The sequence below is a fragment of the Dermacentor variabilis genome, chromosome 5 (assembly GCF_050947875.1).
Source record: "Dermacentor variabilis isolate Ectoservices chromosome 5, ASM5094787v1, whole genome shotgun sequence".
In the NCBI taxonomy this organism is placed as follows: domain Eukaryota; kingdom Metazoa; phylum Arthropoda; class Arachnida; order Ixodida; family Ixodidae; genus Dermacentor; species Dermacentor variabilis.
Genome location: NC_134572.1, coordinates 184534076 through 184558885, shown reverse-complemented (window position 1 = coordinate 184558885; position 24810 = coordinate 184534076). Strand labels below are relative to the sequence as shown.

The 24810-nt window shown below is 43.5% G+C and overlaps 1 protein-coding gene across 3 annotated transcripts in view; it reads left to right on the top strand.

Moving 5' to 3' along the window:
* The window catches only part of LOC142583385 (methionine aminopeptidase 1D, mitochondrial), a 45425-nt gene extending 22230 nt beyond the window's left edge, over positions 1–23195 (top strand). For 2 of the 3 annotated variants that reach the window (XM_075693822.1, XM_075693820.1), the window contains 2 exons: positions 15276–15425; positions 16041–23195. In XM_075693822.1, the coding sequence (XP_075549937.1) occupies positions 15276–15425; positions 16041–16186 (296 nt within the window). In that variant the 3' untranslated portion in view covers positions 16187–23195. The remainder of the gene's footprint in view (positions 1–15275; positions 15426–16040) is intronic. The other variant, XM_075693821.1, reaches the window with a different exon arrangement.
* The last annotated feature ends 1615 nt before the right edge of the window (positions 23196–24810 follow it).

Below are 24810 nucleotides of genomic sequence, written 5' to 3'. Positions count from 1 at the left end.
TTGGCGTTCGTGTTGGCCACTGCTCTTCTCTTGTGTCCTGTCTGCACACCTCACCCTTTTTTGCATACTGTGATAGCTGTTGTCTTAGCATAGATAAAGTGTACAGATGGTTGTTTTCTTTTTTTTGCCACAAAAACTATCGCCACAATAGCAAATTGATAACGTGAGTGCAAAGATTTAAAGGTGCCTTCTGTTTCATCCGAGTCGCAATGTCTTTCTTTAATAAGCAGAAAGAAAACATGATCCTTGCCTTAGGAGCTGCACGTGGCGAAAAGAGGAAAGCCTCAAATATATATGTATATCAGTCATGGGAGTGTGGCAGTAGACCAAACGCATTGACTATCATTAGAAGTTATGAAAACCCGAGACAAACCAGTAGCTTCATGAAACAGCAGCGGAGGACTCCATCTTTTAGTCCTAGTCTAAGCACAGATGTTCTAGCATTTATGGCCTCAAACCCTCATGCTAGCGTACGGGACATGGCCACCTAGGTACCAATTTCCAAGTCATCAGTTTGGAGGATTCTAAATGATGGCCTTTCACCCGTACGACCTTAACCAGCACCAATGCATAGAAGATAGGGACCTGTAGAATCGTCTAGATTTCTCGAACCAGACGCCGAGGGATTGCCGAGAAAAAGGTGGGCTGGACCAACAGGTTTCCCATCGCTCAAACCAGCGACACCGAATTCCCACCCCTCACCCCCTCCCAACCCCTTAACTCACAAGCGAATCCGCAAAAGGACAGTAGCGAAGTGATAGAGCTTAAGAGGATCATAGAGCGCCAAAACGCTCAGATCCAGGAGCATAACGCCCAAATATGGGCGCTTATGAGTAAGATCAAAACGCTGGCAAATAACGGCAGCTCGGCAAATGCAAGCCCCCAAAACAACAACACAGTGGCAAACAACGCCGCAGGCTTGTCCAAGGTGGCGCGGAGGGACGGCGGGCGGTGGGAGAGGCTGGGGTTACACAACGTGCATCAAGTAATCAAGAGGCGATGGACGCCGAAGAGAGCCATGCGAGCAGAGAGGAAGCGGCGATCGCAGAGACCGCGACCATGGCAATGACACAGATCCCGCGAGAAGGAGAGCTGACGGCCACTTTGCCCACAATTTACCAAAATAACGAAAGGCTAGGCAAAATGGACGCCCAACTCGAAGCTGTTGAGAGTCAGCCTCACTCGTCATCGGTGAAGCACAAGCACCTAGAGCCAAAAGTATCCTCAACATCGGTGAGGAACCGCTTCGCGTCCCTGAAAAAGGAGCGGTCCAAAAAAATCAAAGGCACAATCGCGAAAAGGCGCAATCGACTCGAGATGTCCGGGAAGGATGATGCAGAAGCCAAGTAAGAAGCACAGGAAGAAGACCGGGGGGGGGGGGGGCGATACCACCGTAATTTACCAATGGAACTGACGCGGGATTCGCAACAAAGAAGCGGGACTAATGTTACACATTGACGGGCAAGATAACAAGCCCGATGTGATTTCTTTACAGGAAACAAACGGGAAACCAAGAATCCTGGGGTACTTCACTTACACGGACCCCATGGAGAACGGAACGGCGTTGCTCGTCCGCAGCAACGGGGCGGCAACTCAACATGTCACAGCGTGGAGTGGGTGTGAGCACACGCTGGTCGAGATTCATGCAAGAGAAATTGGCAGCTTGGGCAATTTATTTGTAATGAGCGCGTACTGCCGGCCGTCACAACGGCAGTACGAATTTGACCGCATCGTTAGCCAGGTGAAAGGGTTGGCGGGGACCAGGCCGCTCCTGATCCTCGGCGACTTTAACGCCCCTCACACAACGTGGGGCTATAAGTTCCAGTCCAAGATAGGAAAAGCATTGGCCAAAGCAATGGAAGATCACAAGATGGCCCTCCTCAACGAGCCGGACGTAACCACCAGAAGAGGCAACAGTTCCGCGAGGGACACCACACTAGACCTGTCGTGGTTATTGGGCATGCTAGACGTCTCCTGGAGAAGCGAAGAAGTGGACCTGGGGTCTGACCACAGCGTGATCAAAATCACAATCCGAGGCTCTCTATATCGGGCTGTGCTGGGGACAGCACGGATCACGGATTGGGACAAGATGAGAAAGTTTACCAAAGAACAATAAGAGGCGTCCAAGGAAGAATCGGGACAAGCTGAAACACAACAGACTTACACCAAATGGGCAAGGGACCAGAAGAAGGCCCTCCAAAAATTTACCCAAGAAATTGCAACGACGTCGCAGACACCATACGTGGACGCCAGACTGACCCACATGTGGGTGGCCCGGCACTCATTAACGTGACGGTGGAAACGTCAGAAACACAACAGAAAGCTGGCCAAGCGCATAGCAGTCTTGAACAAACAGATTGCTGAGCACGTGGCCAAACTAAGTAGGGAAAATTGGCTGAAGACCTGCGACAACCTGCAGGGCAAGCTCTCGACGTGGAAGACTTGGTGTCTCTTGAGGCATCTGATCGACCCCCTGAGTAGCAAAACTGCAACCAATCGCAACCTCACCAACATATTGAACACGTACAAGGGAGACGGCCGCAGGCTCCTGGAAGACCTGAAGGCAAAGTACCTAAAACAGAGAAGGGCCAGTACCTGGTGCCCGAGAGGTACGAAGGACCTGTCAACGAAGAGCTTGACCGGCCATTTACCATGATGGAACTGTGGACAGCAATAGATGAAAGTAACAAGAGAACTGCACCCAGCAGGAATGCCATAACTTACAGATTACTCTGTAACATAAGCGGTACAGTGGCCCGCAGCCTCCTAGAGCACATAAACGAAGCCTGGGAGAGCTCGCGGTTGCCGAAGGAATGGAAGGACGCCGAGGTCCGCTTCATTCCAAAGCCCAGCAAGGCCCTCACGATAGACAACATGCGGCCAATCTCCCTCACGTCCTGCTTGGGGAAGGTGATGGAGCGCATGCCGGAGACAATGTACGGCTTCAGGCAACATCTCAGCACCCAAGACATGATCCAACTCCACGAACTGGTCGTCAAGCCGGCAACGAGCCACGTGCCGCGCGAGATACTTGCCCTCGACCTGAAGGGAGCGTTTGACAACGTGTCCCACGTGAGCGCGTTGCAGAATCTGAACAAGACCAGGTGTGGCCGAAAGACATTCGGCTACATAAAAGATTTTCTGTCAAACCAAATGGCAACCATCAGGATAGGGGAGGAGAAGTCGGACCCTGTCGAGCTCGGCAATAAGAGCACCCCTCAGGGATCGGTCTTGTCGCCCCTGCTCTTCAATCTGGCCCTCCTGCCCCTGCCCAATCTACTTAAGCAAATCAAAGGCGTGGACCACACGTTCTATGCTGACGATATTACGGTGGGGACCCCCCGAGCTGGGTCCGATGCCTGGATGGAGGAAGTCTTGCAGCGGGCGGCAACGACCATGCACGAGTACGCAAAGTTGGGCGGGCTGAGCTGCGCTCCCCAGAAATCAGAGCTGCTCATAATCCAACCAGGAAAATCCAAGAAGGAGCTGCCGTCAAACGTGATCATCGCCAATGACGGAACGACCATCAAGCCAACACAGCAGATTATGAATCTTGGACTACTACTTCAGAGTGACGGGAAGGCACACGCCGCCATCACAAAGATCAAGACTACAACCGAACAGATACTTGGTATGATTTGGAGAGTATTTATTTTATTATTTTATTTTATTTTATTTTATTTTATTCAATACTGCCAGCCGCCATTTGGTAGCCAAGGCAGGAATGGAACAAGCATACATCGCTGTTCAACGCGATGCAACAAAGCGAGCGCACACACAATAAAAAAGCCGGCACAGGAGCAAGAACAAATATTTCGCGTTTCTAAAAAAAAATGCAAGAAATAAAAGCATGAACAAACACACTGCGTCTATAACATAGACATGACAGCAGATAAGAAGGTATCTAACAGAAACCGAGACCTTAAAGAGGATGATGCTATGTGCCTGGTACGCGCATATGTCATGTCGCGGGTTACCTACTCCACCCCGTATCTCCAACTGACGAAGACGAATAGGGACACCCTAAACACGATGCTTCGTAAGGCAACAAAGCAAGCGCTGGGCATGCCCATATACTCATCGACGCAAAGACTGCTAGACATGGGCGCCCACAACACGTTGGAGGAGCTCATCGGAGCCCGCCTCTCTAATCAGAGAATCTGGCTCAGTCACATGGAACACGGACGAGCCATCCTACGCAAGATAGGATGGCAGATCGAGCCAGTACCCATCAGGGCAGCACTTCCGGAAGACTGGAAGACGACCATTCAGACCAAACCCCTTCCCCAGAAGATGACGCCGGGCAAGGACGACGAGAGGCACACCGCGCAGGCCAAACCCATAGCCCAGAAGCTGGAAGAGAACCCCAGGGTCCTCTACTCGGATGCCTCACTTCGAAAACACAGTGACCGTGCATCGGTGGTGGTTATGTCAAAAGACAGGCTGATCGTCAGTGCGTCCCTGAAGACAACAGACCCCGCAGTTGCCAAAGAAGCGGCCTTGGCCCTCGCACTCGCACAGCCGAGCATGGACACCATGGTCACCGACTCAAAGACAGCCTACAGAAGCTTCCGCAGGGGGGTAATCTCCTCCACGGCCCGAGCCATTCTATCCAAGTGCAAGCCTCCGGGAAAAGCCGTAGAGCTCGTTTGGGTCCCGGCTCACTCACAGGTAGCAGGCAACACCATAGCCGACTACCATGCCCAAGAAAAGTCAATCAGGGCCGAGCACGAGCCAGAAGAGCTATGCACCCGGTTACCAGCTTTCGGGACATTACTCAAATGTACCGAGAGGAAAGTTGCAGACTGCCAGAACTGCACCCCAAACTCACCAGGCAACAACAGACGACCCTGCGTCGAGCGCAGGCGGGATCGCTTACGCATCTGTACTTATGAACCGCATGTACCCTGCGAAACACGATATGCTCTGTCCTTTTTGCAGAAGAGAAAAGGGCACCCTGCTGCACATCTTTGCAGAGTGCACAGAACTCAAGACCCCCTCCTCCCTTTCCCACCAACACCAGCAATCCCCAACCCCTTGAGCGATGGGAGACCTTGTTATCCAGCCCCGCCCTACCGATTCAGCTCGCACTGACAGACAGGGGCCAGGAGCTGCTGGGGAACATATGGGTCCTGTAACTAGGGAACCACCCCGTCTGGGGCCTGCGTGCACCACCAATTTACTTCAGGCCCAATAAATGTTGATTCATCATCATCGAATTGGGTCCTCGCAGAAGCCGATGAGTCACCGGACGTTTTGAGCAACATTATGTGCACAGACGAAGCCGATTTTTGCAGAAACGCTTAGGTAAAAATTGCATAATGCGCACTATGGGAGGGCTCCAATCCACACTGGGTAAAGCGCAATCGGCACCAGTACCAGTGGTCGCTCAATGTGTCATTAGGAATTGACGCCGGTGCTATAATCGGTCCCATCTTCTTCGATCACACACTGATTGGACAGCATTACGTGAATGAAATCCTTGAAGGAGTGGAGTTTCTCAGCGAAGTCCCACTGTCACGTCTTCCACTTCTGTGGTATCAGCCAGCACACAGCAGCAGCCGAGCATGAAACTGTCTGGATGCGACTTTTCATGTGCAGTAGATTGGAAGGCACGGGCCTGTAAATTTGGCCCCTTTATCAAGGGGCTTTTGTTATCAATGTGATCAACCGACCGCGAAACTTGGTGTTGGTGCTCCTTCTGTACCATTATCAAGGTGATGCACTACCTATCTCTTTGGGTTTGCAACAGGCAATGCAGTTGCTTTCAATCAGCTTATTTGAGGGCGCTGCTTTATGATGCGGGTGGGAGTGCACTTGCGTGGTATTTTGCATACTTCGTGACATTTCTTTGCCAGTCTGAAAAAATTGTACGCAACTAGTATGTCACTGAAAACGCCGCTGTTAGATGTCATTTCGGGTGCCTACAAATGCCTCATTGAAACTTTAAAAATTAAGACAGTACTTCTTGAGTTAGATAATTACTTACATTTACCAAATTAAATCTCAGTAACGAAAGAATTACTGGTGGCTACTGCACTGTACTGGAAACTAGGTTTTCTTCGAGTAACTTAACTGCTCGTCTTTTAAGTCTTGGTGCGTGATAGTTGGGGAACACTATATTTCACTCAATAACTGAAATGAGACCAAGCCAGATTCACTTGAAATCATAATCAGCAGCAGTCATGTGCAGCAGCTCTTATACTCGGACTCACAGAAAAATAAAAAGAAAAGAGAGAGACTGCAGTTACGCCGGAAAGGCGAAGCAGTATTAATGATAGCCAAGTATGTGACAATTACACGAAGGAAGATTACACCACCGAACCACCGAGAGGGCTCAGGCTGTGAAATTGAACTGTCTTCTACTTTGAGGTCTTGTATACACTCATATAACATCGTCACTTCAGCGCTCAATTCTTCGGGGTCGCACATAGTTTCTTGAAGTGCAAGTACATATGTATATATGGCGTTCGGAAAGCTGGTCAGGCCCCAGTCCCTCTGGAAAAATGAAAACTCCCCGCTTATGTTTTAGCCTTTATCTTCCCTGTTAAGATACTTGTGATTATACTTACTCCAAAGTTCGATAGAAACTCGTCAGGTGAGGGTGATACATTGTCAAATAAACCGGCACTCCTCTAAGCACTCACCTAAGGTTCAAAAAGAAATAAAGCCTATACTGACGTTTCAAGACCGCTACAGTTCCCTTGTTCACAAGGAAGATGAGCGCAAGAATGGCCGAGTAATAATACAGAAAGCCTTTCCTTAAGAGAACAGCTGAGCTGATTTGAAAGAATCTCATTGCATTTAAAAGATAAAGCTCACTTTACTGTTGGGAGCATACTTCTGTTATAAGCATTCATAGTTTGTTTTTTGTTTTTAATTGGCAAATGTCTGCAAGTTTAAGAAAAATTTAAGTGTCAAGTTCAAAACCCTGTAACTCGACAACAAAAGTAGATATCGCAATTCTGGAGTGGCACTTATGTTTCAGTGCAATACATTTCGATCGTCTTTTAAAATGTCATACACACATTTTTTTTGTAACGCTATCTTTTGTATGGTTCTTCCTTTTTCATAATTAAAGAAAAACACATGAAATTGAGAAAAAGTACTGCCCGACATTTTTTTTCTCTTCTTCAGATCTTTTTGCATTAAATGAAGGTCCTAGACCTCAAAACCCTGGAAAATATGCTGGAAAGCCTGGGAGCACCCTAAATAATTTACTATAATAGCTCTTCTATGAACCAGTTTCAGATTTATTTACCAAGAGGTGTAGGTGTCATGACGTCATGACACAGAAGGCGCTCACATTGGGAGCTAGACATCGTGACGTGCCTGCTCCCTCAGTGGTCTGTTTATTTGTTTGTTTGTTTGTTTGTTTGTTTGAAATACTCTGAATGCCATTGCCGTGTTACAGAGAGCAGTGGTACAGTTGTGGTACATTATTACAGATCTACGTCTTGAATGAAGAGTGATCAGGGTCGCTGGTATTGGAGGCGGAGAGGTGATTCCATTCCGTTGACATCTCTGGCATGAATTAATGAAAGTACAAGCTGGTGCAGCAACCTGGCACTTGAACTTTAAAATGATGATGAGATGAGATATAGGAAGGCGCGGCAAAGAGAGCGTTTTTGAGATCATGGTTAGTGAAAATTATTTTATTAAAAAGACAGAGACAGTCAACTGCTCTTCTGCAAGATAGATGAGAAACTTATGGGAAGACTTTATTGCAGACATGCTGGAAGTACGAGAATAGTTGGAGTAAATGTAACGAGCTGAACAGTTCTGGATGGCCTCGAGAGAGGAAATGAGCATTTATTTATTTATTTATTTATTTATTTATTTATTTATTGGTACCTCAAGTACCCCATTTGGGGTTTTACATGAGGGGTGGGCATATCTAGATCATATCTTCGATGAATGCCTTGAGCGAAGAATGACTGGAGTGGTGCACCGCTTCAGCAGGTGGATGATTCCAGTCTTTCGCTGTTTGCACGAAGAAAGCGTTAAGATGAGCAGTGGTGCGAGCTAGAAGGGGATGAACAGCCTTTGAAGGGCTATGACGGGATGAAGTGCAATGCGCAGGCATGATGTCGGTCTGGTGAGGCAGCGAGTGATAAAATTGATAAGGGATCTCAGATTGATTATGCGTATTCTAGTTTGAACCTAACTAATGTTTTGTAGAGTGTTAGTTTTAGTGAGACAGAGGCTGAAGAAAAGTTGCAGTGCAAAAAAACCAAGCATGCTGTTTGCACTGTTAATTACATAATGAATATGCTCATGCCATGTTAAGTCATTAAAAATGTGGACACCAAGATATTTGTAGGAATGGACGGAAACTAATTTCGAGCCATTGAGGGAGTAAAAATACAAATATTTAGGACTACTGTTGCACAAAATCCTCATTACTTTGCATTTATTAATATTTAAGTTCATCGACCAGTCACTGCACCATAAAGAAATGCTTAGGCTTATGCTTAATGCTTATGGTGTTACATTGTGCTGCACGATCAGTTGCAGCATAGCAGATAACGAAGTGAGACGGCACAAATGCCAAAATGTCATGATGTCCTGCTCCCATGTGACCACCTTGGGCTAGCGTGTACTAGATTTTTAGGGGCACGACCGTGGCTCTCCACCCAAAGTGTTCTGTGTCGCTAGTAGTGACAGCACCGCAGTCGCTTGCTATTGAAGATTCACCACGGTGACGCTCATCCCAGGCTAGAGCTATTGTTTGCTTCATTCACCGCTCCTTTGTATGTTTTCGTTGCGGAGTCTGTTATTGACGTGTATTCCCTGGTCACAAATAGTGAAAGAAATGCTGAGGCTATGAATGCCTGTCATTCAAACTCCGATAACAGGAATCTCAAAGGTAGTTCTTTGCTCCAGTTGAAATGACCATTGCTGAGCTTTATTTGATATATGACGAAAATACTAGGTATCGTGGAAGCTAAACAAGAAAAAGAAGATGACCTGTCATAATTGAGCAAAGGGATCCCTTCTGTCCAAAATAATATGTACCCAAAAGAGCAACTATGGGTTGGTAAAAATTACCTCGTCTAAATGACACCGCTGTTAAGGCTGTAACAAATGGGCTGGGCTGTAAGAGTATTCAACTGTGTGTCTGTTCTATAGCTACTTGTGCTCTGCCATTCGGCTTTGTAAGTGGACCTTGAAGCGTACGCAGAGGAAAATACATCGCCCCACAGCTGCAAAGGCATAGCATCCTTGTTCAGTAAATAACAATATATCACCATAAAAAAATTGTATTCAAATCAGAAACGTTTTACTTGTACAAAAGTGGCATTTAAAACAATTGTGTAATGAATCCACACTAAAAATACCGCATTACTTCCCCTTTAACTTAACCTCACCGAAGTGGTAGGCCGGACAATGCTGCAATTTGTTCAACCTTGGCAGTCTTGTGTGCTTGGACGAGTTTCGCTCAGGGAGGTTTGCTCCGCTCAAGTCTTTTGATGACAAATGAAGCTTCGTTGTCAGGTGAGAGCCAACAACATGCGGCCTGATAATTTCTGTGTGTTTCGAGCATCCAAGCCTCAAGGAGAAAGCATAATGAGTCATGCACAGGATCATCCATTACACTCACGCGGTGAACTTTCCGTGTGGTAAAAAATTTATTAAATATCTCTATTTCAGCCATATGACAAAACGACTTGTCAGCCATGTGGTAGGTTGCTCCTTTTGCCACATAGGTGCATAGGAATGATTAAACCATTGGTTGGAGCTCATTGATGAGTGTGAAATATTCACATGCCTGTCAGCCCCAATGAAAAAGGCAAATGTCATGCGAACACAATAACAGGCACCACACATTAAATGTGCGTGTAATAACTAGCCCCGTTGAGTGAATGATGACAGCACTGCCACTACGAGCACCACTTTGCATAACGTGTGATAAATAGAGGTGGGCAAAAACTTTTTTGAATACAAATAGTAAGTATATTGAATATTGAATCAAATATCAAATATCAAATGTTCAAGCACAGATCCATATATTTACAATGTGAATAATTATTCTGGTATGATTATATACCGCACCTGTACTGTCTAGTGCTTAAGAGACAGCTAACTATCATGAACAAAAGATTGGTGTTAAACACAAAATACTGATTGTCATTAAAAAAAGCTGTGTGGATAGCCTCTCAACAACTTTAGAGCCTGGTTGCAAACAAGCTTTACAAGAAAGAATGGCTGCTGTATGACTAGCTGTCCAAAAGTACTAAATAAATGGTTATCGAAAAAAGATGATAAGTTGTGGAAAATGAAAAAAGAATGGTTTTACATGTGCCGTAAATGCATGTAGAAGGGCCGATTGCAAGAAAAGCATCATAGGTTGTAGCATAAAACTAGGGTGTAGGGTGGCTTCAAGTATGAGTCTGTACCGCGAATGCTTAAGTATTAGAGCTGTGTAATGTGCAGAGGGTAAGACCTTTGGGTGGTGTTACGGGGAACCCCAAACGCTCCTTCCTGATTGGTGCAAGTGCACTTGACACCACAAACACTTACATGAACATTGCGAGAGAGGCGCCTTGCCTCTCTCACCTCCCCCAGCAGACGGCAGCAACCACGCGAAACTGAGAAACAAGCTAAGAAAAGTTTAAAATAAAAGGGCTGCGTGACTAGATTGCCAAAAACACAAAATGTCACTCTGCAAAAACAAGAAAATGCGAAAGTCGTCCTATAGGCTTCTACCATTAAACCAAAAGCAAAGTTTGCATTACTAATTTTGTTTCTGCATTGCTCTAAAAACTTTTGTAATTCGCTCCTGATAATTTGTGATACTTTGTCCCGCAGATTGAGAACAATAACTAGACTTTAAAATTTGGTTGTTGCGAAATATTTGGTTAGCTTGAAATACTTGAAAATACTGAATAGTTCCTTTTTGAATACGAAATATGAGTAGTTAATGTGTAGTATTCGTTTTTGATTTCGAAAGTTACGAATATTCGTGCACACATAGTCATAAGGCATGGTGGGCTCCAGGCAACACTGCGGCTTGCATTATAGTTGGCTGTACTTGTGCCCCCCCCCCCCCCCCTGCCACTGTCATAAGTGGGGCAGCAAAGTATGCCATTTGTCCTCCCCCCCCCCCCTTTTTTTTTTGAAAGCAGGCACTTATGGCTGCACAATGGAAAGTCCAACAAAACTACAGTTGAAGCTAACTTTTCTTTCTTAATAGAGGGACCATGTAATGTACGCAATGTTTTTCTGTACTACATATCCCCTGCTTGGGCAGTGAGGATTGTTGTTTGTGCCTCGTCGCAACACGCTATAGCAGACGACACGTGGGATTCGCCATTCACGTTCGCATTCTGGAGAAGTACTGGCACTGGGCATTTCCCACCCTGACAAATGCCAGCTTGCACTACTTGCATCATGCCCAGTTTTTTGGGGGGACCACAATATCCTTATTTGAAAACACAATCAGCTTACTACATTTCACCTACAAGCGGGGGGAAGGTCTGGTTAAAGTACTATAATCAGCCGCATTCAACGACAGGTGTGCCTTGGCAATGTGTGACAAAATTGTTACATTCCTGGTCCAGTTAGTAGCATTGCAAATAATTACTGAGCTGTCGTTTCCTCCCTCCCCTGTTTTGAGACGTCAAAAGACATTCCTACTCGGTTTCAGCGATGTCCTCAGTGAACTAAACAAGACAGTTTGTTTATATTTAATGAAAATAAAGGGCACCTTGTGAGCAATATATAGGTAAACTTCAACAACAGGGAACTAATTATGGCATTTGCAGTAAATTGTGCTTGCAAGCGATCCGAAGCTTTATGAATGTGTTTTGGTTTTGTGAACAAAGCCGAATTTGTCCTGTTGCTCTGGGAGAACTGTGAACTCAACCAGTATCAAATCTTACGGAAATTGAGTAGGGGGGAGGGAGGAAGGGAGGGAGGGAGGGAGGGAGGACACCATGTTAAATGTTATGATGAAGTAACATTTGTGTTAATAAATTACTGACTTTTTTAATATTCTCAATAAGAAGTGCTCCAAAGGATTACGTGTGGGCCAGGTTTCGAATGGAACTGTCATATACAGGCAACTTTTCAAAAGTATGCAATATAATAACAGGAAACTGTAACCTTTACTGCAACTTTTCGAAAGAAACAACTTCGCTGGAAATGCGGTTGTAATTCTACAAGGCTGCACACATCTGCGGTCTTTTATTTTTGTTAATATTGCAAGTAATTTATGTTGATTGTACTTTGCTGTGTATAACCTCGACAATACTATTACCTAAACTAGTGCTCTATTTATGCTGTAGACTTAAACACCAAACAACATTTTTTGTTTAATTATTGAAATTGCTTGTAGCAAGTGTGCATTTCCTTATGTGCCCTGTACTGCTGGGTGGGATCCAGGACCTGTGTGTGGCGCTCATTACTTTTTGTCTCTGCATTGTATATCTTATGTAGTTGCAAGAAATAAATGGAAATTCAAATAATTTTCCGGGCCCCATGGTTCACCATGTGTGATTGATAAATAGGTCTATGTCTGTTAAGTATAAAAATAATGGGCAGAATCTGGGCTCTTTCACTTGTTGTAATAGTAATTCACAATATATATACAGGGTCCTGCATATTTCGCTGCGTACATTAAAAAAAAAGGTTTTGCGCTCATCACTGCACAGTTCTTGCTGAAATTTTGCAGAAAGATTGCATTTTGGAGTCTACATTATTTAGTATAAGACTTGGCACAGTTCACTGCCTGGTTTTTAAGGCAAAAGTGAAAATTCGCCGGCACGTATGTCCCGCCAGCTACTGCCACGACACTGCAAACATAAGCCTGTGTCGCCATGTTCCGGCAGCTGCAGAAAGCAGCGTTTCATGGAGGGCAGTCACATTTACAGCCTTAGGTTGCTCTGTAAATGTGAAATGTTACCTGCCGTGAAAAGGGCAAAATTGATATTGTGCACTGTAGTTCCTAGTTGCTTAGCTTTCATGCATTTCTGGCAGTTATGCGAAACTACTGTGACAGACTGATTCAGATGAGGAGGGATGTGACCAGCGAAATCATTTGTCACATCTGTGAAACTATAGTGTCAAACGTGGTGGGCATTTAATTTATTCATGCCATGATTGGGAGCAGCATTTGTAAGATTTGTTGATGGTCACTGAGATTGGTCAGATTTGTCAGTGAGATTTGTTGAGTAGCGTAGATGTCCACTGTCGTCTATGCTACTCTTGTACGAGAGCAGCGGTAACTTAAAAAGGAAGTCCGTATGCATTTATCAGCACAGTCCTTCTCATTACCGTGTGACCTACTGATGCAAAATTTTGAAGTTTTACAAGCTCTACCACCAGATTCTATTACATAAAAAGTTGGCCCTAGCAAGTGTGGACACTAAGTGTGGACTAAGTGTGGACAAACTTGACACTAAGATTGCTTTAGGATGCCGTACCTCGCATCATTGACGTTAGTGTTACATCATGACAGAACAAAATTTGCCAAATTCCTGTGGCAATGAGACTAGGTGTGAAGCTGCTGGTCACATAAAAAAAAAGCTATACAAGAAGTGCTGCATGCATTTCTTCTGGCTGTGTTCCCACATGTCAGTTGCAGCAATCGCAGGAGCAGAGGAAGCCAGCGTATTATTACATCATGACACATCCATGTCATGGGTGCCAAAACCGAAGCTGCTTCATAGAAACAAGTATTAAAGTATTGTCTGAAAACAGTGCTGCAAAAGTTTACGAGACATGCAACAGGAACATGATCATGAATGAGGAAATGTTCTAATGATAAAATACCATGAATTTCAAAATTAACGTAATAAATGAAAGTAAATTATTTAGGACACTCTGATACTTTCCATTGTTTTCTTTTTATTTTTAAGGGTTTAGAGAGTTTTGACCTTTGTTAAAGGCAAAGAACTGACAAATCGAAAATGTCATAGCTACTCCTTGAAATGGTGCTTTGCCCTGTGACATCACATAGCCACAGATAAATATACTGCACCTATTGTAGGAGGGCGTGCTGTGTGCATGCATGGAGGTTGCATAGATGACTTAAGAAGTGTGGTCCTTCTGGGCTCTGCACACCAAGCTCTCTATCTCTTTGTTTTTTGAGAGTCACGTGCATGTATTGTTTTTCTGGTTTGCCCTTTCATTCTGCACGCATTCCTCTTGACTTTTGAGCTAGTGCTCTTGTGGACGCTAATACAACTTCGTGCACACGCCATCATCTCCACTTCAAAGAAAACTTGGATGGAAGGGTTTAGGTGTCAGTGAGGGAAAAAAAAAACTCAGTGCTCTTCCACTCTGTGAAGAAGGATAACCAGCGAAGCTGCATACGTGGGCCTTTTAATGGCCAACTGCACCTCCTCCTCAGGTCGGCCCGACATTGCACTACCTTCGGGATCGGCCCACGTATGGGGAGTTTTGTGTCTACACGCGGACACGATTCTGGGGTAACTAGCCCTTAACATCTTCGCTGTAAAATTTGTTGTGTAATTGTGTTTCTTAATCAATTAATTACTCAAACAATTAATGCCAACAAAAGCAGGAGTTTGCGTGGTAGTGCGAGGGGCGCCAACAAGCGAGCTGTGGTAGAAGACGCTGGCACTGGAGCCAATTCTGATGACGATAGCTCTGTGTCAGCACGCAGGCATAATCCTGGGAAAAGTAGCCTCTAATGGCTTCGCTGTAAAACAGGATGCAGGATGTGCAAATGCGCTATAAGCGCTTGGCTCTGATATGGGTGAAGGAAAGGAAGCTGTTTGTTTGATACTGGTCGAGAGAATTCCTGTGAGATGGTGAAATGGTTTGCTTCTTGCAGCATTGTTTCAAAGCACTTGGTTCAGCTGTGTCACTCTTCTGTATTCAAACCTTGTCTGAGAATGGTATTGGCAGAGAATGCTTCCTGGACAGTTCCCGAAAGGGCCCCTTACATAGTCTGGCCATTTTTAACTGACAAGCGCAGTGTATACAATGTGCGCTAACGATCATGTCTGCTTGGTATTACATCCTACATGTCGCAGAAAGAGCTTAAATTCCACACCAAACAATGTTTGCTCTTCTCCTTGCGGGCACCACGCTCCCATGGCAGTACTGTGACATCACTCAAAGTCTTTGAGAATTATTCAAGGCAACATCAGTCATTTGTTTAATCTGTTGTTTTAAAGAGCAATAAAAGTTTAGTGAAATAATAAAACATAAAAACCGAATGTCTGCATGTTTTTGTTTTACCTCATACGTAGCAAGAGAGATGTACTTCTGTTTTGTCTGCTTTTTCCCACGCTTGCGCACAGAGAGCGGAACTATGTCCTTTTCTACTGTGTTCTTGTGTAGAGCACGCAAATTCACGCACTGCGCGAAGGGAGACAAACGCAACAGCTCACACACGAGATCGTCACCGAAAGTGTGCCACTCAGCAAAAACACGCAAGAGAAAAAAAGAAGGTGGGGCCCCTGATGTATTTGTCAGGCAATACTTCAGCTTCGGTGTGGCAGAATGCAGGGAAGGAATTTTTCTTGTGGAGGCTAGAGAGGGAAAGTGCAGAAAATGTTTTATGTTGGCGCTGACGCTCGCCTCCTGAAATCATGGGTTCACGCCAGTTCAGTTATTTCTATCTCGGCTATCAATAAATTAATTTGAAAAATTATTACGGTAGACCGCTCCTTAAAGGTCACATAACAACTTCAAGTGTATAACCAAAACTTGCCATGTGGCCTGGTGAGGGGCCTTTTAAAATGGCCAATATAACACACAACAGCACCAGCGAAGGGCATTTTAAGTGTGTAAAGCAAAAGGAGCTACACAAAATATAGGGCTTTGTAAACTGTTGTGTCTAGGCTTGAAATAAATGTCATTGCTGTGTCATGTCAATATTTACACAGTAATGAATTTCTAAAATATGATTGCTAAAAACAGAAGTACCATGATATTGCTTTGACCAATTTCAATATTTTGCTTCCTCTGTACCTCACAAAAGTGTTCCTATTGTTGTTTCATGTAATGCCCTTGATAAAAGAATGGTGTGTCTATGGCATGTATGTTTCTTTTTTTGTCACCAGAGCCAGTGATCACAGAAGGAAGCCCCGACATTGCCATCATGGAAGATGGCTGGACAACCGTCACTGTTGACAACAGCCGTACTGCACAGTTTGAGCACACTGTATATATCTGTAATGAGGGTGTCGAAGTTTTGACTGTTCTCTGAGACGTTTAAAAATAGCACGTGGTTGGGCAGGATGTTCTGAGACGTAGCTCTCTGAGCTCCGCCCTGTGGCTGTGAACAAAGCAAGCCAACACCTAGGTGCGTCCTCTAAGAAGTTGCATGCCACAAATTTGGGTTCGGGTTGTCAGTGATAATCCACCAAAGGCACCTTGAGGAAGTGCTTGCAGCTTGGTGGTTCTGAAAAACACCCTTTCGTTCTTGCTGAAGTTGAACTCTCCAGACCCGTAACCTTAATTAACATTTAGTTTTGGTTTGTGTTCGTATGGTTCTGATAGAAAATACTGATACTTGTGATTTCAGATAACTAGATTGTGTGCTGGGCACTGTGAGCATTTTTACTGGTTTCAATTCGGTCACTGGCCGCTGGCAATTATTGCTATGACAGCCATTCAAGAATGTATCTCAGATCAGTTATAGCTGAGAAATTTCGACATGACTTAGAAATGCAGGTGGGCCATGACCTCACATTTGAGACCGTCTCCGAGCTTCAATGCTGTGGGACTTATACAACCTGATTCAGCCCCCAAGCATAGGCTTCTAAAGCGTTGGAGCCTGGCCCTATGAAAAGACAGCCGGTTCAGCAGCAAAGAACCAGCAGCTAGTTAACTCAGCCTGAAGCACCAACCTGACTGTGCTCAATTGATCTTATTTATGTTGGGTATTGTCAGGTGGATACAGGGCTGTCCATTGTAGATATTTATTGCGCCTTGGAACTTTATCGTAAATGTTGGATGCAATGAAACCACAAGTGGTAGTTGAATAGCCCCAAAGTTGCCAGCTTGTTACTTAGAGAAGAACAATAGTAACTGCACTGTTAGTGGGCACTGTACACAAAGTGGACATCGCTGCTGTTAGTAGTTGCAACCAGTTTCTCTGTGGGTAAGGACGTTATTGAAGTATAGTCAAGAGTTCTACAACCACTAATATGTTAGGTAGGAAGGCAAATGATTTTGGTCACTGACCAAGTAAAAAGATTGTTTGATGATTTGGAAACCATGCACTTTTCTTGTGAACAGGAAACCTGTGTGAGTCATAACTTTTACCCTCACTCCAGCTTCAACTAACTACAGGCTTGGTCAGTGATTTTAATTGTTTGTTTTTCTGACTACATTACATTTTTTATGTTTTGTGCACCTCTAAAGGGACACTAAAGGCAAATACTAAGTTGACGTAGACTGTTTAAATACCATTCCAGAAACCTCGCAACACTTGTTTAGTGCCAAGAAAAGACTTAGTTTGTGAGAAAATTGCATCTGAAAGGTCCAAATGCCTTTTTTAAAATTCAAATCTCCCACCACCCAACCAGGGGAGTGGTGACGTTGCATATGCCATCACCAACCACCCTTTGCTGCTGTCGGTGAGTAAAACCCTGCCCAACGGACGACACTACCAAGTAAAGAAAGAGTGGTGGATTTGCCCGCTGCAGCTGCTTTTTGGTAAAGTGGCGTAGACCTTCGGGCATCCCACGACATCACGTGGAAGTTGAATTCTCTGCTACTTGCAGTTTGTGTGAGTTTCACGAGCCAACAAAACCAGCGCAGCACTACGCGATAACGAAACTAGTGAAACGCGAAAATGAAGCCTTTCGACCGCCAGCGTCGTTATCAAGGGTAATTTCAATTAGTTCTTTTTTCTCAAAAAATGAAATAGAACTGAATAAGTAGCATTTTATTTTGTCTTATAATACAATACAAGGATGTTTTTTGCTACGAATGGTTGAGTACTAGTGACAGAATTCAATTGAGGAGTGCTTTTGTCATCGGGTAAGTGCTTGAATGTCCCGGGGGAGTCTCTGACCATGTCCTGCATTTACCTGAATTTCTCTATTGTTAAGGCTCTGTTTGCAATAATATTGACGCCTTAGAGATTCTCGAGCACTAATCTGCCCCTTTAGCTTGACTTAATATTTGCCTTTAGTGTCCCTTTAACGATCACTTCTCGCAGAAGGAACAATTTCCACAAGCAGTTTTGGGAATTACTGATCTTGGGGTATGTTTTGTATCTGTTGGCCACTATAATAATGGCAAAAGTTCAATAACATTACTGTGGAACACTTCAATTATGCTTTTGATCAATACATGTAAATGCAAAATGAAGTGACCTGTAATCCATATTAACTGGCATCTTGCTTCCAATTGACAGTATGGTTAGCTTTGGATAACTTCTTATTTCCTCACACCAGAAAATGTCAGTGCACTGCAAAATTTCAAATGGTGGAATTTCTTAACAAGATCACAGATTTACTACATGAGCCTTGTTAATGATTATTTTCACAGGGCAAGTAAGCAATATTCTCTCTATGTACATTTTCTTTTTCAACCACAATAGTCACGAGTTACTACATTTAAGTCATATGTACAGTTACATGGTATTTCCGTTAGGACAAAACTATGCACATTATTGACAGCAAAATTCCAAAGTAGATCATAGTCCTACTACTAATTGTGGTCCTTGTAAACATGAAACACAGAAACGTTGTATTTGATAATTTCTCATGAACAAGTGAAACATAATGGGAACTCCTTGTGAGACAGTCACACATCATTTGTTGTATCATAGACACTGAGAATTACCAACAATATTGCATCAGCATCAACTGTTAAGAAATAGTGCTTTTAGTTTAAACTTGGAGTGTTCAGACTATATTGTCGTTTAGGCACATTCCTTTTTCTTCTTTAACTTATTTGCATTTGGAACATTTCCTTTTGACATGGGAAACTGATAAATTGACCTACTTTGCTTAAGTGAGTGATGTGATACCCACCCAATAATTTTCCTTTTTTTTTTTGCTTTCAGTACATACTGCATTTAGATTTGAGTTTGCTTCTTTGTGCTTCGCTCTCACTTTTTACACTCAAATATGATCGTCCTTAACCCTCAGGTACCATCTGTTTGTCCTTAAGGACAAGAGTATATTTGTTTGAAAAAAAAAATTGATATCACTGTCATATCTTTCTCTGCCCTGTTGCCTACTTCAACTCCTCGCCTACCCACCTACTTAAAAATTGCTCACGAGCCCCATGATCTCCGTTACAATAATTTCATATTGCTGTGCATGCATTGCGTTACTTTTCGTCAGTATTTTTGCTTTCACCAAAGTGTCGCTGTTACTAGCTATCGCTCTCACAAATGATGTGCTTGCTGTACCAGAACCATTGTGAATGTTGTCATCACATCAGTAGGGAACTGGGCCCGATATATTTGGATTGTGCGCATGTTTTGTGTATATCCTTATGCTGAGTGAGCTACATCAACATCTCTAGAAAGTACAGTAATACATCCGCAGTGACCTGCATTTTTGCCTTGGAAAGCTTTAAAAAAAAGTTTTTGCATTTACCACTGTTTTGATTTTGCTTAGATTTCACAACAGCAATATCACATTTCATAGTCCGGGTCATTCAGTACAATACTTGACGCTTGTACTTGCCCGGTTTCTCAAGAAAAATAATCTGAAGTCACCTTTGTCTTAACCATTTGTCTGGACCACCCATGATAAGTGACGTCATCCAAAACACGAAAACTGTGCCATTGCCTGATTGCTTCTGGCCTCGGCACTTTGACAAAGCATCGTGTTCAAGGTCTGTTTGCATTACTCGCTGGGGAATGCTGTATGTGAAGGGCAAAGATGAAGGTAACTTCACATGTTTGTCTTGAAAGAAATAGCAGCAAGTGTTATATTGGATGACGTGGACTATAAGGTGTAATTTTATTGCGTACTTAAGCAGCTACAAAGCAAGAGTAAGTGCAAAGTCTCTTTTTTTTATTTTTTAAAGGAAAGAGTGCAGGGGACTGTGTAATTAACAGGGAGACACAAACAGTGTGATTCAACTGCACGATGATTGACCGTGCCTATTTCTGCTATTACGACCTCTGTTGCTTTCATTTCTGGGGTCAATTTTGGCTAGCATGTGTGCCTTGTGCACTGTCACTGTCTCATAATGATGTTATCATATGGAAGCATGGATTTTCATACAGGACCCATATGACTATGTGATTATTGAATATGGGGGTTACGAAGCTCAGGTTCCTTTGTTTTTTTAAAGGGGTCTTGATCAAAACCTTCATGCTACTTTGTACTCAAAATAAGACACTCAACTTTAGCAGTTTCAGGTGTCTGTTAACATTATTATGTGCTTAACTGTTTTGTTAACACACCTATTCAAATCGAATAACCAGTGAGCGACAATTTCCATTGTGGATTTTAGTATGTCAGTACCATTTTTTGGATATATAGCACTATCCAGTAAGTAGCCCAGGAAAGAGGCTTTCAGGATCAGTTAGGGTTTTGTTTCCAAAACAGAAATGTGATTTTCAGTACAATATTTTGGCAACCTGAGGTGTGTATGTTGTCATGAAAATTTGCTTTTCACTGTTTCCAAAAGAAAATGCGTGCAGCTTGTTATTACGGCGCATCAACATCAAATCTTTGTGATAAGAGTATCAGCAGTAAGTCCAAGGATGACATTAAATCATTATAGTTACGATCTCACAATACTAAAGTCTCATAATTAAAACAAAATGTTAGCAGCTGCCAGCCGGTAAGTTAAGATTTCAACTCTGAGTGGTTTTATTTCTCTGAAGTGCACTTCAAATGGTCAGCCACATGTCTAACATGCAGAACTTGATATTTTCATGATGTTTAGAACAGTGGAATTAAAATTTCAGAAAAGCGCCAACATTGGCAAATTGTTCAGTATCGAGCTTGTTTAGTAACTGCCAGTACTTGACAGTCAAGATCACTAAGACCTTCCTACTCGAAAACCAGTACCATAACTCCAGCACCAACACAGACACAGAAAAGGCAAACCTGCAAGTAGTGCCATCTGGAGTGCTAAGTCGAGGGGAGCGGGGGGGGGGGGGGGGGGACCTCTTGTTGCCAGAAATACAGAGGCTGCTTTTGCAGGAGTGTGCTGAACTTGGCTGGTTGGTGCATGTTTAGAAGGGAATTAAGCATTGCAATTGAGATGGAACAAAGTGGAAACACTCAGTGCTGTACCTGTTGTCTTCACTTTATCCCATCTTTTGCACCTGTTAAGTTCCCTTCTAAATAGTCTACCTTTGCCTCACGAAGTAGAGGGGCTGCTACACTGCATGGCGTGGGCACAGGGAAAACTAATATATATATTTTTTTTTATGCACAAAGAACACTTGTGCAGAAGATGTTAGTTTGAGGAAATTGTTCTTGAAACATTTTGCTTTTTTGTAGGTATACTGATATTTCAGTATATATAATTTTAATTGGTCATAAATATGTCAGTTCTTGCAAATTTCTTTCATTAAATATTTTTTCTTGCAGCTTATGTATTTGGAAACACCACATAGTTTTCTGCATTATATGCTAAAGCATTTCTTGTAGTGTTCAAAATATTTTCTTAGACCCCTGAAAAATGGTCAGTTTGCCCTATTGATGAAATAGTAATGTTGGTGCACTGAATCATGTCTAAAGTAGTCGTAACTGAAGCTTCTGAAGAATTCAGAAGGCACATGTTGCTTTACTAATCCTTTTCTCCTTTTAAAGTTCTCAAAAATATTAGAAGTACTTGGCTGTCGCAAGAGGCATACCATCGCAACTGGCATAGTTGGTTTTTACTCTGCCATGGTTACTAATTTTGTTAGCTGTTTCTTTTCTGACATTGTAAAGAATGAAAAAAATATATATATTATAATAATAATTAAAAGCTCTCTGAACCAGCCTGAGTAAGTATTCTATACTGTTGATGCTATAAAAATGTTTTGTGAAAACAAAGCACTATAAGAACACCTTGCTAAGAACTGTACTCCTGTTACACTGCATGTGTTAGGCTTCTGCTTAAAAATCACGATCTAGTCTTCCAGAATGGCTAAATTAAGCGGTGCCTTGTTTTACCAAGTCACATTCAACATGAAAATGCCTTCGTTAGATTATATCATATATTCGTTATAAATGTACATTTCTTACATGCCGATAGTGGCATTAAACATGTTAAATCTACTTAGTCATTGCTGTTGAGTGGTGGTGTACAACATTGTCATAACAGTGCAACAGACTTGACAGAAAGAAAAGCAGATGACACAGGCACCAGCGCATATTTCAACAGAAGCTGAAACATATACCATGTAGGAAGCCACAGACACAATAACACGATGTGGGTCATTGGACATTCTGTACACAAAATGCGGTTTCAAAACATAAACAAAAACATTCAAAAACCGATGACTAGGCTGACAGGCGCAAATTTTTAGTATGGTGTTGCCAGGGGAACTGATAATGAACTAATAATGACAAGAAGGAAATGAACAGGGCGGCTTGTAAACTGTGCAACAAGTGTGTTGCCTGTATTATTCTGTCGGTTCATAGCACTGTCATTACAACATTAAACACAGGCTATCTAGTTCTGCAGTCTGCACTTGGTGGATAATGTAAGTGAAAAAGTTGCTTTGTTTCTTCTCTCCATATATTTTCACTGTAACATAAGGAGGAAGCAGTAGTTGTGTATCTTGTACCTGTTGTCTGGTGTTACTGCAATGCATCACTCTACTGTTGATAAGACATTCTTAATTCGCTATTTAATTGGCTACAAACAGCAAACAGGGTTTCATTTCCTTTCTGCATTTACAGTTTACCTGCTCAGTGGCTGTGGTGTCCCATTGCCAAGTATGGGTTTGATTCCCAGCCACTGCAGCTGCATTTTGTTGGTGGTGTGTAGCAAAGATGAGGCGTTCCAGGCATTGAGCGCATGTTGTAGTGAGAACCCAGGTGGTCAGCAGCGATGCTGATCTTTCTACTGTGTCCTAGGTGTTTGTTGCTTTTCAGATGTTGAAGCAATTAATCAGACAATGACGTTTGTTTGTCTACTAAACCAGTTGTGCATTAGTGATGTTTATAACAGGTACTTGAATTCTGTTTTGTAATTACAGTGGTGTTTCCTATAATTTCTTTTTAAATATTTGCAGTGACGACTGGTGTGCAATTTGTACATATGTAAAATAAATGCCCACAATTGCCATGTTATGTGTTGGCTTTTGTTTGATATTTATGAAATCAGTTAAATCTGACATTGGAGATGGTGCAATGGAAACCTGAACATGCAATGACAATGACAGAAACACAATTCCAAAGCTCAAGGATGTCAAATCTTTAGTAAAAGTAGACGCTGTAAGAGTTGAGGAGGACTTTAGGATGAAAACTTGGGAGGTTTATTTACATTATTTACAGTGAGAGTCAACAGTCTTGAAAGTCATTACGGGCCGGCAGCAACTCGGACGCTACGGCCCGTGGCAAGAAGCTCGAAAGAGATGAATCAAGAATTGCTCTAGGAATGCTCTCGGTCTGTGTCTTTTAAGCCCTTCGGTGTCTCGAAGACACCTCACGTTCGCCACTGGGGGAGCCCGCTCAGGTGTCGTCATTTTCGGCCAATGGGAGGCACCCATGCGATTGTGTCACACCCGGCGAGTAGAGTCGCTGCTTGGTCCCCAATTGTCCGAGGGCTTACTTCTCCCTGCGGGCTTGCCTTGCTGACTTGCAATGCGCCGTCACAATAGGCGGATGGGGGCGACGCTGCCAGGCTCTCGTTTCACTTTCGTGGAGAGTCAAGCAGTGAATAACTCCACTTGCGGCACACGAGGTGGGTGCCGCCAACTTGTTTGCGCGTGCCGCGCCTCTGGAATGTGGTCGCAAAAAGGACAGTCGCAAAAAGGCCAGGCGCGAGGAAAAGAAAGATGCGGTCGTCGATGACGATGTTGACGCATCAAACACGTTCGAGCCACCGGTCAAAGGGGGACCGAGAAGCATGTTCTGCACAGACGCGGACAAAGGGCATGGGCACTTAAATTCCTCGTCGTTCCGTCGTTGTTTTCGAAGCTCAGCGTGTAGTACAAAGAAGCGCAAGGTGGCAAGACGAGACCAGGTGGGGAGTAGCGACGCGGTTAATCGAGTTCGTGATGAAAGCGGGGCGCCAGGACCCAAATTGGCAGGGGACTGTCACGTCTTGGGGGAGCTGATAGTGAGTCAGCCCTTTTGTTGTTCCTCGGTAGCCAGAGTAGCTTTCGGACCGCGACCACCTCGGGTACGGCTCAAAGTATGAGTCAGACGTAAACGTGCGGAAAGGGAGGCCAAGATAGCTTCCGTAGAAGTGAAACGTGTTTTGTTTTATTTTTTGACCATCGGATAATTTTCGCGATTTGAGACTAAGAATTTATTTCAATATGTAAGGTATGAGCTTTGTTTGTGTTTACGTTTGAGAAGCTCCGAGATTTGAAAGACGCGTTTTTTTGTAAACATGTAGTATCGCGAGGTGTTCATTTAAAAGTAGATAGGCTTTCTTTTTTTTTTTGTGAGTGAGTAACCTGAAGGTCAAGGTTATCGTTGAGAGGCCTATCATAACGCGCGTGTGTATTAAACCTTCCTTTTTGTGTGTGTTTTTTTATTTTCGAAGGTTAAGCGCGTAGGTTTTCAGTGAGTGCCTGATTTGCACTGAGAAGAGCTCTTAGTTCCATTAGCGCGTGTCCTGTGTGGACGGAAGGAAGCAGATTTATGACTGGGTTGCTCGTGTGTGTTGAGGGCAGCCGTATTCTGACTTCTTTAGTGAGCGTGCGTAGAACTAGCAATTAGGAGACGCATTTTTTAA